This window comes from Erpetoichthys calabaricus, chromosome 4, assembly GCF_900747795.2.
Source record: "Erpetoichthys calabaricus chromosome 4, fErpCal1.3, whole genome shotgun sequence".
In the NCBI taxonomy this organism is placed as follows: Eukaryota; Metazoa; Chordata; class Cladistia; order Polypteriformes; family Polypteridae; genus Erpetoichthys; species Erpetoichthys calabaricus.
The window spans coordinates 26,915,130-26,933,300 of NC_041397.2; the positions used below are offsets into that span (position 1 = coordinate 26,915,130).

Consider the following 18,171-nt stretch of genomic DNA (forward strand, 5'->3'; position numbering starts at 1 on the left):
AGGATGACAGAGAGTGTGCAGTGTATGAAGTCGTTGCTTTGATGGTATAAATGTCTATGTTATACACTTCCTAGTTGTCATAAACTGAATTCACAAAACACTTAAGCGTTCATCTTTTAAAGTAATTTATGAGTTTTTGGTTACTGCATTATTTAATGTCTTTTTTGGCTTTTTACTTTATTGCACTGTTTCTTGACAGAAATTCTGGCTGCACATTCTGAGTTTTTTTTCACTTCTTTTGCAATGTTGGGTTTTATTTTGACACATCTGAACCATCTTTTGATTTCATAATCTGAGGTTGCCCAGCACATGCTGTAAGTACATTGATCACTCATCTTCTAAGTAAATGTGTACATTTGCTTTCATTGTTGCTGTTTTCTGAAATTTCCTTATCCATTTTTTATTCATTTTGCATTTGATAAAATGTCTTGCTTGCAGTCTTTGCCTTTATATGCCCAATAAATCACGATTTAAATACCAGCATTTTTACTTTGACTATATATGGAATTGAAGAAGAATACTCAGTTTGCACGTAGGTGATGAAATTACTGTCTATGCATTACTGTCTCTTCTGAGGTAGTAAAGTAGCAACTAACAAGAAGGTTGTCTACAGTTGTTGCTGCCTCTTAAACTTTTTGTAAATTCTGGTAATGCACAAAAATGGCAATGCTACTTAATAGTGTATAGTTGAGAGGTTTGGGTGTGTGTGTGTGTGTGTGTATATGGGTAGGTATGTTCATATGTATTCATGCATAGTGTAATTTGATAATATGTACATTTTTTATATTTGATCTTTATAGTAGCTTATTTTTATCCGCTAGCACCATTGGATAACTGCACCTATTATTTTGTTGTACTGCTGTGCAGTGACAATAAAGCATTCTGTTCTATTTTTAAAGTATAAGGATGATTTAAGTGTTGTTAACAGCTCTTTTAATTACATCTCTTTTGTATTATTACTATTTAAATACACAAGTTAGGGGTTGTCAAAGGGTTTCCAGAGATGACGAGGAGGAGATCCGTGTAACTGCTCTGTAGTCTGCAAATATTTTGTTTATTGCCTGCATAGTTACAATAAATTTAAATGTATAAATTAGCTAAATATTTGATCTAAGTTATTTAAGCTACACTTGACAATGTAAACAACATGAAAGATTTGATAATGTTCTTAAGTCTGATAGAGAAGTAATAATATTATAAAAGAATTTTTGCTTTCTTTCACAGGTTCCACCCATCTTGTTAGACAAGCAGTTCTCAGATTTCACTCCAGATATCACGCCAGTAATTCTGGCTGCCCACACCAACAATTATGAAATAATAAAGCTATTGGTTCAGAAGGGAGTTTCCATACCGCAGCCTCATGAAGTACGATGCAACTGTGTAGAGTGTGTGTCCAGTTCAGATGTGGACAGCCTCCGGCATTCCAGATCAAGGTTAAACATTTATAGAGCCTTGGCAAGCCCCTCTTTAATTGCCTTATCAAGTGAAGACCCCTTTCTAATCGCTTTTCAGTTAAGCTGGGAGTTACAGGAATTAAGCAAAGTGGAAAATGAGTTCAAGTCGGAATATGAGGAGTTGTCCCACCAGTGTAAGCAATTTGCAAAGGACCTGCTGGATCAGACAAGAAGCTCACGAGAATTAGAAATTATTCTTAATTACCGAGATAATAGTAGTCTTTTGGAAGAGGACAGCAGCAATGATCTAGCACGATTAAAGCTGGCAATTAAGTATCGTCAGAAAGAGGTAAGCGCTTTGAAATCTTTGCTCTATAAATAAACCCCCCAAAGGTAATTGTGTTCAGTAAAATGTGATCATACATCCTTAAAATAATAGCATATCATGGAACTGAACAAAAGGTACCATATGTTTTTGAATGCTAAAGCAGCATGAAGAAAGTTATTTTTGCAAGAAAATGCCAGTGTGAGGTTATAATTTAAGGCAAATTAAGAATGTAATTGCATATCCAAAAGCTCAGTTTGAAATGCAGTTGTATCATGCTTAATACTGATTTACCTTTGAGTAGCATTTTAGAAGTATAGCTGAATTCTTGCAATCCATTGAAAACAACAGATTACCTATTATTTGTTTTTATACTGTAGCTCTTGTTTGTAGGAAATAAATGTAATATTTATTAACCTTTAAACTTTATTATAAAATTATACTTTTATGATAGTCATTCTCCTGATAGCAATAATCTTTAAACAGTGAAGTTCTTTATTGCAGTTCAGAATATTTTAATTTTATAATAAAATGATACTATTAAGGCAGTTGTTATTATTTTGAGAGCAGTTGTCTTTAAACAACTGAGTTCTTTATCAGAGTTCACTATATACATTATTAATACCTTTTCTTTTTGATATCATTGATTTGGGATACTGTTGTGGTGTGAAAAATTTGCAATATTTGTGTCTATATATTCATTATATTTTGCTCAAGACAAAACAAAATGAACTTAAATACAGGACACTTGCATGCGCAGTTTACCATCAAAACATTCTGTTTTCCTGAATTGTATCAGTGTCAGTCACAGTAACATCTGTTTGAACTGACCAGAAATTCAGGAGATGCCTCAAACTGTATCAATGATTTTATCACTTGTGACTAAATTGGTTTACAGCTTGGGAAAGGAAGGCATGTCTAGTCTTCAAGCTGTATCTGATTACTTTAAACCTGCAAAACAGAAGGAGATACCATGAGACTGGAAATGCCCAAACCAATTTAAAGCTTGAAACAGGAGATTCTTAAAACATCAAAAACTTGTATTGATTGGGAAAATCAAAAAAATTATGGTGTCTGAGCAAATTCATCCATCATATTGACAGCCAACCAATCAGTTGTATCTAACAATCACATGCTACAAAACCCCCTGCATAGAAATAAGTATGCCTTGTCTGAAGAGCAACATCAGAAAACAGCGACGAAAGAAGAGCGACGTCAGAAGAGGGTGCCAGCAACGTGTGGTCGTTTTAATCTGATTGTCAGCAACAACTTCAAGTGCTAGACATATCCAGACTATCAGTCTTATTTTCTATTATTCCTTGTTCTATTTGGTATTATTGTTCATGTAATAAATACCACACAGCTTTTAAAGTTCTATACTTTGTCTTCATATCTAGAGTGACTGAAGTAATAAAGTAGATACTAAGAGCACCTGGGGCAATTGGAAGTTTGCCATATGCTCTGATCTGCAAGATATATTAAGGCTGGGGGTGAGAGCTTCACCCAATAGTAGGGAACAGTATGTAAAGTAAGGCATTCTTGGTTGATAAATGGCCTATAGCCAAGGATGTTGAGTGTTTGTATGTTTGAATATATTCAAGAGACCAAAGTAATATTTAGGTTTGAGATATATTTAAAACATTGTATGTTGTTTGTGCAGATAATAAGTAATTCTTTAAGTAAGTCTCTTGAAGTGCTAAGAGAGTGACAAGTTGTGTATGTGTTATTCATAAGGCACTTGTGTGGTTTAACATGCTAGAGATTAACCAACTGTGTATGTGTAACTCATAGGGCACTGTTGTGGTTAGGGTCTGTGTGTATGTGTGTATCTCTGTGTGTATGTGTTTGTGTGTTGATCTTAAGGTGCAACAGTAGACCAACCCGGTAACGAATCTGATGAGTACATGTATCCTTGAAAAAAATAGGTAAAGGGTAAGTAGAGGGAAATATCACGATAACACAGGTACCTAAGGGCAAGAAAACCTCTTTTAAGGCATTTCCCCGATTTTCAAAAAAAGTATGTTTACTTTTAGTAAACACTAGGGGTGTGACGAGACGCTTTTCCCACGAGACGAGACGAGACACGAGACTGGGTTCACGAGAACGAGACGAGACTTTTAGACATTTTTTTTAAAGAAATCCTCAATGTTTAAATATATAGCAAAAATAGCCTTTTATTTAACTGAAAAACACAAAATGCAAAAAATGCATATCCATTTTGAAATCAACTTTATGAAATAAAACTTCTATTTTGATGAATGATATGCAGTAATAACATGTAAACACTGCAAAATATTTTGCCACAAACTGACAGGCAATTAATTGCACAATAAAATTAAATAGTATAAATAAAAATAAATAATAAACAACACAAATATCCCTTTACGTGCAATTAACCATAATTAGTGTAACTATCAAAGTAGTGCTGTCTTAAAACTCAGAGTGCAAAACAATGAACAAAATTTTCTTAAGCATGGAAAAAGAGCTAAGACCTAGGTAATGAGGTAATGACCTATACAGAACAGCCTAAGATATGGTCATGTTCTTTTTTAAGAATATAAGCATGTCTACATTTTTTCACAAGAAATTCGACATTGACAATGTCGCAGGTATCCAGTGTGTCAATGTTTCGGGCATTTTGGCTTATTTCTGGGCTGGTGAGCGCTGCTGCTATAGCAGCCTGCTGCTCCAGGTAACGAACCAGCATATCCAATGATGAATTCCATCGCGTGGTGACGTCCATTATTAATTTGTGCGGTGGCAGTTGTAGCAGCTTCTGCTTAGACGTCAGTACCACGGCAGCTGTCGAACTCCGGTGAAAAAAAGCAGTTACACGTCTCACCCGCCCGAGCAAACGAGCGACACGCGCAACACCGAGGCCAGCCTGTGTAGCGAGATTTATTGTGTGCGCGAAGCATTTGATGTGCGGCTCAAATCCTGCCTCGCGCACAGCCACATCCATATTACACGCATTGTCTGTTACAATAGCGATGCAATGGTTTGGCTTTTTAAGACCCCACTGTGTGACAGCTTCTTGTAAAACTTCAGCGACGTTTGCCCCGTGTGTGATTCAAAAAGTGGGCGCGTCTGCAGTACAAAATGTACCATTTCCCAATTACTGTTGATAATGTGGGCTGTAATTGTGATATAGCTCTGTGTACACCTAGAAGTCCGTCAGTAGTTATGGCGATGGTTTCTGCCTCTTTCAGCGCCTGTACAACGTTTACCTTGCACTCCCTGTAGAGGGTTGGGACCACCATGCGAGTAAAATGTGCACGTGACGGGATGGCATACTTTGGTTCCAGTGTGTGGATGAGTCGCCGAAATCCCAGATTTTCCACCACAGAAAAAGGTCTCATATCGGCTGCAATGAAAACGCCGATGTCTCTTGTTATTGCCGTGGCTCTTGCATTGGATGGTGGAAGTTTAGCTGCAAAGGCATTTGTTATGGTTGTTTGCCCTTTCATGCGAACTGAATTGCTTTCCGTTTTCTTCACAGGCGCAGCTTTTAGTAACGAGCTGTGGTTGTTTTCTAAATGCTTTTGCATAGTGCTTGTGTTAGCAGAGGTGTACGGTATTAATTTCTTACAGTGTTTGCAAATTGTCTTTGTCTTGTCTGTCATTTTTTCGCCGTTTCTTATTTCCACAAGGAATCCAAAATGTTGCCACACCAGCGATTTAAATGTCGCGGGCGCATCTTCTATCCTTACTTCTCCCTCACACTCCATCATGCCAATAACGCAAGGATATCGTCATGTTCTCGCGAGACCAGACACATCTCACAAGACAAATCTGATCTCGCGAGATCTCATACCACGAGATCTCGTCACACTACTAGTAAACACAGATGTATGTTTCCGTGTAGAAAGCAGATCATGTTATTTCATAAGGGAATCCATAAGCTCATGTATAATCTTCAAAGAATGGACACAAAAATCACATTTACAAAATATTTTAACAATAACCAGTCCCAACCTGCACAACTTCATTATTTCAACAGGAGCACAAGGTTATGCTTTATCATTATATTAATGAGCCAGATGGCCTCAGGCAAAAACAAATACCTATACCTATTAATTTTACACTTTTCAGTGGTGTGCATGGTATTTCAAGGAGAAATATTTCAGACAAAATGAAATAAATAAATAAAAATGTAAATAAAGTACTGTGAAATTTAATAATAAATGAAGACAAAGAACATGAAGAGTCAGTGTAAATAAATTTGTCACAGAATATGTTTTTTATTGCTAATTTATTTCTGTATTTTTTTAATTTTGTTTGTAATATTCCTCCAAATGCAACATGTAGTACGGTTTCTTTCACTTGTCAGACCTGGGAGGGCAGGCTGTAGTGAGTGTTGTGTTTTAATTAATCAGGGCTCGCAAAATTTCAAAATCCCTGGTAGCCCTTCGGGCAGGCACTCTTCAGTTTTTGGTAGCCCAAAATAAATTTAAGTAGCCCGAATAAAAAAGAGATTATTTTTAATGTATACTATTGTAAAGGAAACAAAACAACAATCAAAAAATTGTTAAAGCACAAATTACAACAACTGCATAAAAATTACAATCATCAACTCAAATATTTGGTTCTAATTGAACAGAAATTTCTATGAACTTGTAAGAACTATGTAGAACATGAATCAGTCTGTGTCAGATTCTGAATCTGAAATTTCCACTGAAGTCACGGATGAGAAAATGCCACTCGACGTTGAGGGCATAGCATCTCCTTCATCAGCTTTCTCTTCCTGTGCATCGGCCTCCAATTCATTGCTCTTTGTTCTTGTCGGGGTTTTATGATCCAGGTGTCTTGAACCTTTTCCAGAAAACATCCAGAAATGAATTGACTTGTCAGGGCAAAAAGATTCAACTGTTTCCCCATTAATGGAGAGTTGCATGCAGTCATTCAGTGTTTCAGGGTGCAGAGAGGTACGATGTGTTGTCTTCACTCTGTTCATGCAAGAAAATCCTCTTTCACAGATGGCTGTTGACTAAGTGTCAGCATTAATTTCACCAGCAACAAGATATGAGAGAGGTGTTCTGGATTCTCAGAGAGGAGATCTCTGTACAAGTAATCATCTACCTTGCTACCTCGGTGTTCTGCAAGCCACATTTTTAGATCCATCCATTCTTGTGAAATTTTCTCTTTCTCTTCCTCATCTAGCAAACTGGCAAAATGTGTGACAAGATAATCCACCTCTTCATCCCCATAATTTGCCAGCTCTTCTCTGGGGTAGGGAAGAGTGGAAGGGTCAAAAACCTTGAAGCAAGAGAGAGGCTTTTCACGCAGATTTTTAAATCTGTTGTCCATGTGTTGTCAATAATCTTCTGAATCTCTGCACCAAAAGTGTCTTTGTCTGTGCCCTCACCTCTTCTAGCAGGTTGCTGACTTTTTGTGAGCCGAGTTCCACAGTAGCAAATGCTACCATCCTCATTCGCTGTGAACTTTGTGTCCAAGGTTTTCTGGTATTCTCCTGGTTTTGTTTTTAGGCTGAGTAAGCGTGATGTGGTGCTCTCAACTAACTGATTTGTTCATGTGATGTTTAGGTTATCATGCTGAAAATCAGTACAGCACTTGGATAAGATGGTACTGTAGTCCAACATGAAATGCAGGAAGCGAACATATTTCTCAGTCTTCATCTCCTGCACCACCCCCTTAGTCTTGGCTGCATCCTCGGACTTAACATCACTTCCTCCTGCCATGTTCTCCATATGAACAACAGTCGGAGTGTAATTTTTTTCCACAGCCTTCAGACATCTCAGCCAGCTTGGAAGCCACCGTGTGCTCTTCAGGCCACTGAAATGTGCCAGTTTCTCATTTAGCAGTTCACTTATTTCTGTCAGTTCTTTTCGCTTCTTTGGGGAATAGTAGTACATCTTAAAGATGGTTTTCAGTGTATCTTCAAATTTCACCAGGTACTCACAGCCTTTCACGCTATCCAGCACGGCTAGCTCTAATTTGTGTGCCACACAGTGGATTGTTATGACTGGGGTATCCTCTGTTTCAGTCTCCCAGCTACTCCTGTTTTCTCACCCATTATCCCTGCAGTACCATCAAAATTTGCACACACTACTTTCTTTTTCCATGTGTCTTCTCTGATACCCATGGTGTTCACTGCTTCATCAATAGCCTCTAAAATACCTGCAGCATTTGCACTCTTGACTGGCTGACATTTGATCATGTATGTGGATATGTCACCATTATCTCTCACATACCTGACATGAACCAACTCCTGTTCTATTATACCAGTCTCTGTACTGCCATCTGCAAGAATGGATAAGAACCCGCTTTCTTGAATTTCCTTTTCGATCTGGTCTCTTGAAGTTTGTGCTATTGCTCCAATAAACTCTCTGCAAGCATGGGTCATTGAGGTAAGTGGAACCAAGATCTAGGCCATTTGCTTTTTGAAGTTTGCAAAGACTGCTAAATTTTGCCAATGGTAGTTCACTCTTTGCAACATAGTACGCTGTTCTAAACAGCTTTTTCAGGACTTCTTGTTGTGCTTGGTTTATTTTTAGTATGTTTTTTGCAATTGGTGTTTGTTCTGGGAAAGATGCTGCAGACTGAGCACCAATGCATTTCTTGTGATGCAGAGATTTCTCATGGGTTTTGATGGGGCCTTTCCTAAAATTACTGGTCCCAGTAACAAAGGCGCTTGTCGAGTCAGAAATCGAGGGAAACTCACGACACACCCGGCAGAACATTATGTTATTTAGCTTGTCATATTCCAGCCACAGAAATTCTTTTCTCCATGAAACCAAAAAGCTGCACTTTCTTTTTGCCTCACAGTCTGATTTGTCATAACTTTTCCGCTTTGTGGTAGGCTTTTCTTTGGCTGTCCCTTCTTCACCCTGACCTGTCTTATTTGGCTCAGCAGAACTAAAATACCTGCGTAAATCCATCTATTTTTACACACGCACACACATAACGGTCAGCGATTTTTTAAATTCTCTGTGCAATCAACCTCTATCACATGTTTAAGCTTGTTGCGGGAGATTTCACTTGTCACGTTTGAATGCTAATGAGTGATAAGACGATGTCAGAGGAATTGGTGCGCAATTAATCCGTCACTGACCAATCAGTGCTGCCGCTCTCTATACACAGTTCGCGCGATCGCAAAGTGAAAGTAAAAAACAAGCGCGAATTCAAACGCGATTTCAATATTTCACATATTGACAGTGGCTCATCGATGCCCGAAAATGACATAATTACCCAGCTACATTTGCGAAAGAATGCAAAAGCATTGACATATATTTTTCCTTCCTATGATAGCCCGACGGGCAGGGCTGAGATAGATTTTGGTAGCCCGACTGGAAGACACAATAGCCCCGGGACGTCGGGCTAGCAATTTTGCGAGCCCTATTAATGAATTGTCCGCAGACTGGACGGACATATTTTGCTTGTCTTGGGAATCCTGTGGCTCATGTGCTTGCTCAAAGATGTGAGTAGACATGTCGACTACAAGTGCAGAAAAAGATGCCCAGAATTCTGTACACTCCAAATTCATCAGTAGGAGACTGCATTCTTAGTGTCTGGTGTAAGTGTGGTATTTGATAGCCGAAGGTTTAAGTACGGTGTACAGGCACTTCTCCAATTAGAACACTGCATTCACTAGAGCCCACCCTACCAGCTTTGTGGACTGAAAGTTACTGTTTTAAATTCAAAGTGTATTTAATGTTGTGTGCAGTTTCATCAATGACATAACTAAATGATTAAATAAATATATACATACAAAAAGAAATAAGCTACAAAAATATATTTCAACCTCCAAAAATACTGTATATTTCAAGACACAATTTTTTGTTATTGTTTATTTATTGTCATGTTCCACAGTACGTTTATTTATTCTATTCTGTCTGAAGCTTTCTTCCATAGTATTTGTGGTAAAAAAAAGTTCTGACTAGTTCTGCCTCCTGGAATTTAAAACAAACTTCCTTCTAACTTGTTGTTCACAGAGCATGACCAAACTAGAGTAGCTGTTTACTATGTTTTTTCTTAACAGTGAAAATGAGTACAGTGGAACCTCGGTTCACGAACGTCTCTGTACATGTACAAATCGGGTTATAACCAAAAAGTTTGCCAAACTTTTGCATCTGTTCACGACCACACACACTCGGTATACGAACAAGTCAGTTTCCCTTTCAGTTTGTGCGCGCTGATGATTTCCACATGTGTTCAGTCTCTCCCTGTGCATTCCCTGTGCAGCGAGTGAGACAGACAGAGAGAGAGCGTGAGCGAGCGGGAGAAAGACACACACACACACACACGCGAGCACGCGAGATAGAGAGAGAGAGAGACACACACACACACAGACAGACGCGCGTGCGCGAGAGAGAGAGACACACACACACACACACACGCATGCGCACAAGACAGAGGGCTGGCATAAGGCCGAGAAGGCAGTTAAAGAATGCACTGGGCTTGTTTTTAAAGAGACTGATTCAAGCATTGCTTTAACCACATTGTATTTAATGACTTTTTTCTATTGGATTTTAACCTCCACTTCACTTCTGTTTACAGCAATATTACTTTTCTTGGTTGTTTATTAAATTACGGATTTTTCAAATGTTTATTTTTTTACCTGTGCTTAAAACTCATTAAAAAAAGTTTTTTTAGCGAGCAGTTCATAGTGCTATAGCGCAAACTCTTGCAGTGTTAGTTTTCTCTGTTGTTCAAGTTTTTCTCAGTGTTATTCAATGTTTTTACATTTAGTTTACTATTGCACTGTGCATTCTATGGTGTAATTAACTATATTTGTGCTTACAAATCTTAAAAAATATATATTTACATACAGTTCGTATGGTCTGGAATGGAATAATTGTATTTACATACAATCCTATGGGGGAAATTACTTCGGGTAACGACCAAATCGGGTTACGACCAGAGTTTTGGAACGAATTACAGTTGTGACCCGAGGTTCCACTATACCTGGAGATAAAAGAAAAACTTCCTAATATTTGTGCGGAATTTTCCCTTAACAAGTTTCCAACTGTGTCCACGTGTTCTTGATGAACTCATTTTAAAATAACAGTCTTGATTCACTGTACTAATTCCCTTCATAATTTTAAATACTTCAGTCATGTCACCTCTTAATCTTCTTTTGCTTAAACTGTATAGGCTCAGCTCTTTTAATCTTTCCTCATAATTCAACCCCTGTAGTCCTGGAATCAGCCTAGCTGCTCATCTCTGGACCTTTTCTAGTGCTGCCATGTCCTTTTTGTAGCCTGGAGACCAAAACTGCACACAGTATTCCAGATGAGGCCTAACTAGTGCATTATAAATGTTGAGCATAACCTCCTTGGACTTGTACTCCACACATTGTGCTATATAACCTTACATTCTGTTTGCCTTCTTAATGGCTTCTGAACACTGTCTGGAAGTCGATAGCTTAGAGTCCACTATGACTCCTAAATCCTTCTCATAAGGTGTACTCTTGATTTTCCGACCGCCCATTGTGTATTCAAACCTAACAATTTTACTTCCTATTTATAATACTTTTACTGACATTAAATTTCATCTGCCATAAATCTGCCCAAGCCTCCATGCTATCCAACTCCTTCTGTAATGATATAACAGATTCCAAATTATCTGCTAATCCACCTATCTTGGTATCATCTGCAAACTTAACCAGCTTGTTACTTATATTCCTATCTAAATCATTTATATTTATTTATATATATATATATATATATATATATATATATATATATATATATATATATATATATATATATATACAGGTACTTGTCGACTTACGACCGCGATTGGTTCCGACTGACTGGTTGTAAGTTGATCTGGACGTAAGTCGGCCTATGTTAATTTAAGGTAAGAATATTAGACTGGGTAATAATATTGTAATCATCTTAAAGTAATATTTTATCAACATTTTCTTACTTTCTAAGACAAACACAGCATACTACAGTACAATTTGTTTAATATGTGGAAAACGTACAAAACAAATACTGTACTGTACATTTAATTCCTGGCACCACTGGTGCTTGGCTGCGGGTTGTCGATATCGCCTTCATCAGATCAGGCGAGGCTGCGGACGGGGTGATGGGAGGAGTTGCTCTTTTCATAAACATCGTGAGCTTCGTCTGAATTGTTTGTTTTTTTTTCTCTTCATAAATTTCGCAATAAGGACGAAATGTGTTGCGTGCCATCCGTTCAATCCTCGCAAATCGTTCAATATTTGGGTCCATTTTTTCAAAATGAGCGAGGAGTTTATTCAGTAGAGATAAATCTTCTGACAATCCCTTTGTGGTGAACATTCTTTGTGGCACCTCCTCCTCTTCGTCTTACTCCAATTCTCTTGTTTCTTCTTCCGCCACTCTTTCTTCTTCCAATTCTATCAGCTCTTCATTCATAAGTTCACCTGATTCCCGGTCTAGCAACTCCTCGACATCTTCCATTTCACATTCCAATGAAAGGTCTTTTGACAGTTTCACTATTTCTTCACGAATCTCATCAAGTTCTTGTTCACTGTTAAATCCAGCAAAAGTATTTACATAACGCTTAACACACTTCTTCCATACGCCATTCATACACTGTGAGTCGACATTTCTTGCGGGGAGGGCTTCGGTTTTCTCTGATCTGAGTTCACCTCTGTTATAGCGCGTCTTTATTTGAAAAGAGCAGTGTCATATTGGGGCGAGTGTGAACGCTAACTTTGACAAGCACTATAAATTTACAGCGTTTGTTACAGACGTAAATCAAATGTGTTTTTATTGTATAATATTAACAATAACAGCAGCTCTCTACTCAAAGCGGTAAACTCGAGAAGCTGCTAGCATCGAACCCAGAAGCTCTTGATTGGGAGTCAGCAGTTGTGTGTGGGAACTGTTAACATTTGAATGTGATGATTGTATATAAAACTTGTGCACGAACGAGACTGGGATAACTGTGGATGTGGATGTGAGTGGTGTGTGTGACTGAGAATGACTGGTGTGAAGCCTGAAGTCCAAATATCAAATAAACACTTTCACAAGTACAAGTATAACAGAACAAGTGCGCTTTTATTCAAGAAGAAAAAAGAAAGCAGGTTGCGGTAATCAGTTGATGCGACTGCTTGCCTAGTGCAATCCTAAGAACTGCCCAATCAAGAGCTTCTGGGTTTGATGCTGGCAGCTTCTCAAGTTTGCCGTTTTGAGTAGAAAGCTGCTATTAGTGTTAATATTATAGGGTTATATGTTAGGGTTATATTATTATCGAAAATTGCCAAAACAACAAGACACAAACACACGTGGGGCAACACTGCTGCGTATATTTTTACTGCTGCGTAGCGAGACTTGAGAGTGCGGGAAACTGGCGCTGCCAACAGCTGGCAGGGGAAACAGTCAAACGCGTCGTAAAGTCGAACAGTCGTAACTTGCATAGGTCGTATGTCGACGAGTACCTGTATATATATATATATATATATATATATATATATATATATATATATATATATATATATATACACCAGTAACGGCGCACTGCACAATAACGTGCAGTGAATACACTTGACTTGAGCATTCATAGTATTCATCCTCTTTCTCTCTACGTTTAGCATTCGTTTGCTCACAGGTTGATGCACTTGCTGCTTTCTGAGCAGCTCTTCTTTTCTCCACCCTAGCGGCCCGCTGCTTCTCTTCTTTCGTCAGCATCTTTTCGCGTTAAAACTGATTAAGTTAGTTTTTGTGTTGCAATTACTTAGTACGTTTTCTTAAATTTTTCACTTAATTTGGCACTTAAGTCTTCAATCTGCCTCAAGAAAGTGAAAGTGGTAGGGAATGAGAACGGCACCCGTACGTATGCGCTGCACGGCCGCCCTGCTCCACGCTGTCGAGAGTTGATTCTACAATAAAATAAAATAAAAATAAAAAGAGTAAAAAAATCATCACCCCGAAAGCGGATAGTAGACGTCACGTAGTATATGTGTACCAAATTTCAAGTCAATAGGTAAAACGGTTTGCGAGCTACAGGTGATTTAAAATCCTGGACAGATAAACGAACAGCCACGGTAGCGTATTATAGAAGAAGATATATATATTAAAAATAGCAGCGGCACTGACTCCTGTGGAACACTACTCTTAACATCGGCCAATTCTGAGGAGGTTCCTCGCACCATCACCCACTGCGTCTGAGCCAATTCTGCACCCATCTAAAAATATCACCCTGAACTTTTTAGTTTGATGCCCAACCTCTCATGTGGCACCTTATCAAATGCTTTTTGAAAGTCAAGATAAATAATATCATATGCTCCACTTTGATCATATCCTTTTGTTGCCTCCTCATAGAATTCCAGCATGTTAGTTAAACACGACCTCCCTCTTCTGAACCCATGCTGACTGTTGAGAATAACTCCTGTCCTTGCCAGGTGTTGCTCAATCGTATCCTTAATAATTCCTTCCATTAATTTTCTTGTGATGCATGTTAATCTTACTGGCCTATAGTTGCTTGGATCTGCCCTGTCACCCTTTTTATATAATGGGATGATATTTGACATTTTCCAGTCCTTTGGAATCTCTCCAGTGCACAGTGACTTCCTAAAAATATGTGTCAAGGGTTTATATATGTACTCACAAGCCTCCTTAAGAACTCGAGGGTAATATTATCTGGTCCTGGTGATTTGTTTGATTTCAGCTTATTTAATCTCAGCAGTACTTCTCCCTCTACAGTTTCCGAATCCCTCAGTACCTCCTTAGTAGTCCTGTTTACCTCTGGGAGGTTATCCACTTGCTCACTTGTGAACACCTCAGAAAAATGTATGTTTAGGGCATTCACTATTTCTCATCCCTGCCTACCACCTCAGAATCTTCAGAGACAAGAACGTGATAACAGTTTGACTCTACTAACTCTGGAGTTGATGGCCCCTGGAGTGTGTGCACCCTTTACATTACGTCTTGTGACTGTGACTCACCTATTTCTACCTCTCTGGTCTGGAATCTCCTCCCTCACCACCTTGGGGGTGCACACTATCTCTCTAAATGACATCTGGGCCAGGTCCGCAGAAGTCTTTTAATGAAGTAGCTGTTAATATTTACAGAACAGTCTTGTGGACAGTAGACAGTTTTTTTTCTAATGTTGTTTTTGGATTAAGTGCTGCAGAACTCAGATATTAGTGCTTGTCTGTCAGTGTTGTCTGGCGCCCTGCCTGGGGTTTGTTTCCTGCCTTGCGCCCTGTTTTGGCTGGGTTTGGCTCCAGCAGACCCCAGTGACCCTGTAGTTAGGATGTAGCGGGTTGGATAATGAATGGATGGATGCTTAATGGTTATGATAATTACACTGGTCAACGGGCAAAATGTATCCTCAACCAAAATAGCTCATTTCCCCTATGTTTTACCCCCCGAACATGAATATGACCATGGAAATTAATCTTTATCTATAGTTTTTGAGATACAGAGAGCATCATCTAAGAGGGAAATTTTGGTGATGATTATGTGTGGGCCATTTTGGCTACTGGGACAGTCATTATTATGATTATTTTTCTCCACAAGCCAACGTCCAGGTAATTGTGTGAGTTTTCAATTGGCAGGAAACCACACCCAGAGGCAATGTTCATTGTGGCTAGGGACTATAATAATTGAAACCTAAAGAAATCTGCTGTATTCTGCTTGTCTATCAGCAGAATTTGAAATGGGATGTATCTGGCATTAGTGTGGTGTACCAGTGGCCAGATCAATCAGACTCTGTGCTACAAGACTGTTTTGATTATGACTGAGATATGACCAATGTTGCCTCTAGAAATAACATTGACCAGTACAGAGATACAATCTGGATGTTGATCAAAAAGCGTGCTGAGGATGTTGCTTCATCCGAAATTAAAAACATATACCATTATCAGAAAGTGTGGATCAGTAGTAAAGTTCCCACAGGTCTCATTGTGCAAAACATTTAATTTGCCTCTTGGAACACTATGAACTACAAACAAGCCACTCTGCACTCTGGAAAGCAATAAAAACAACCTTGTATGAATACAGCGATAGAGGTGAATCATACCTGGAGCATGTGGCAGGTAGGGCTGGGCGATATGGCTCAAAATTCAAATTGCGATATTTTTGGACCAAAAGTCAATATACGATATGCAACGATATTTTTGTCCTATCTATTATTACCCTAGGTTCTTGTCTATAAGCCGGACTCGTGTATAAGCCGGAGACCAAAAATCATACGAATTTTTAAAATAAAATCTTATCATAGATAAGCCGGACTCGTGGATAAGCCGAACGTACTATAACCTATAACTAATAGAAGGGAGGGAGGTCAGTGGTCTCACTCGCACCCATTTAATTTCTTTAATGGGGGAGAGAGTGTGAGATATTGGCGTCTCTCTCACTCCCCGCATGGCGCTGCAGGAGCGGCCGGAGCGCGTTCTTTCTGCTCTGGGCGTCACCGAGTCAACACACGCGCGTAGCGGTCATTTAAATTGTGATTTTATATGTAAGCATATTTAAATATATATCGCGGATTTTTTGCTGGTTCGCGGATTTCTGCGGACAATGGGTCTTTTAATTTCTGGTACATGCTTCCTCAGTTGGTTTGCCCAGTTGATTTCATACAAGGGACGCTATTGGCAGATAGCTGAGAAGCTAGATTGCTTACTTTTCTCTCTCTCTTGCTCTGACTATCTGTGATTCTGATGTATGGGGATTGAGCAGGGGGGCTGCTCGCACACCTAGACGAGACGGACGCTCGTCTAAAAATGCTGAAAGATTATCTTCACGTTGCTATCTTTTGTAAAGCTGATTTCTGAAATGACATGCTGCACAGTGCTTCGCATACTTAAAAGCTCGAAGGGCACGTATTGATTTTTGACTGAAAAACAAACTCTCTCTCTGTCTCTGTCTCTCTCTCTCTCTCTCTCTCTCTCTCTCTCTCTCTCTCTCCCTGCTCCTGACGGAGGGGGTGTGAGCTGCCGCCTTCAACAGCTTTGTGCCGCGGTGCTTCGCATACCTAAAAGCCAAACAGCACCATTGATTTGTTTGCTAGAGATTGTTTTCTCTATCTATGTGACATCCTGTGCTCCTGACACACACTCCTTTGAAGAGGAAGATATGTTTGCATTCTTTTAATTGTGAGACAGAACTGTCATCTCTGTCTTGTCATGGAGCACAGTTTAAACTTTTGAAAAAGAGACAAATGTTTGTTTGCAGTGTTTGAATAACGTTCCTGTCTCTCTACAACCTCCTGTGTTTCTGCGCAAATCTGTGACCCAAGCATGACAATATAAAAATAACCATATAAACATATGGTTTCTACTTCGCGGATTTTCTTATTTCGCGGGTGGCTCTGGAATGCAACCCCCGCGATGGAGGAGGGATTACTGTATAAGCCGGACTTATGTATATGCCGATATTCTATTTTTTCATTTTCACAACTTTTTTCCTTAGATAAGCCGCGGCTTATAGACAAGAACTTAGGGTACTTAAAAAAGAAGCCACACATTTATATTGCTCTTTAGTTATTTACATGTAATTGCAAACTTCCAACTTTACATCATAGGCATAAACCAAAATATACTCATTAATGCAAGAAACCCATCTAAACATTTACGCAAGAAAGCCAGTTGTCCGAAAAAAAACTTAAAATAATAATGTTTGAATATGCTCTTTTTAAGCTAGGTTTTGTAAACAAATAAAGCGTGGCAAGAACATGCATTCAGGTAACACAATTTCACAAATTTTGTGCAAGAAAGACAAGTCTGTCAACTGCCTCTGGCTTTAAAGATGCCCTGTGGCAGTTTACTATGTTGCCACCTGTGCTAAATGCCCTTTCTGAGGGTGAACTAGTGGCCTGTATGCAGAGATATTTTTTTGCAAGGCGACTGAGAGTTGGAAAGATTGGTTCATGCTCTTTCCACCATGCAAGTGGGTTTGTCTCAGTGTCAATTTCAGCTGCTTGTAGGTAGGTTGAAAGTTCAGCTTCAATTTTATCTCTGTCAGACAATGCCGATAAAGATGTTGGCCTCTTAAAGAAGCTACCAAGGCTTCTCTTCTCCTTTTTGGCTGGTGGTGGTGATGCTTCAGCTGCTTCTGAAAGTTCCCCAGCTAAGTCAGGCTGGGCACTGGTCTCATCATGTTGAAGGGTCTCCACTTCAGACACAACTCTGTGTTTGACCTCTTCATACTTTTCCTCAGGAATGTGTGATCTTTTGAAACGTGGATCCAAAAAAGAAGCAAAATCTAGTAGTTGCTGGGTGGCAGGGTCATCAAATTTCTCTCTCAGATAATCAAGAATTTTTGTCTTAATTGACATAGTGAGCTCTGTGTCTTCTGGCTGGTGAGCCAAGATGCTGGTTTGAAAAAGGTGTAGCACTGGCTTAACATAGGAGACTGTAACATAGGACTGAGTTGAGAGTGCATCTGTAAATTCCAGGAGGGGCTGAATAGCTTTATCAGTTGACTCTAGTACATCTATGTCCTGCCATGTAAGTGCCAGATGTCTGGTTTTCTTGTCAGATGAGAGAACTTGGGT

General features: G+C 39.1%; 1 protein-coding gene across 1 annotated transcript in view; it reads left to right on the forward strand.

Moving 5' to 3' along the window:
* Positions 1–18,171, forward strand: part of LOC114649902 (short transient receptor potential channel 4-like) — a 146,564-nt gene that overhangs the window by 42,178 nt on the left and 86,215 nt on the right. Inside the window, exon 3 of the mRNA XM_028799272.2 lies at positions 1,225–1,743. Within this exon, the coding sequence (XP_028655105.1) occupies positions 1,225–1,743 (519 nt within the window). The remainder of the gene's footprint in view (positions 1–1,224; positions 1,744–18,171) is intronic.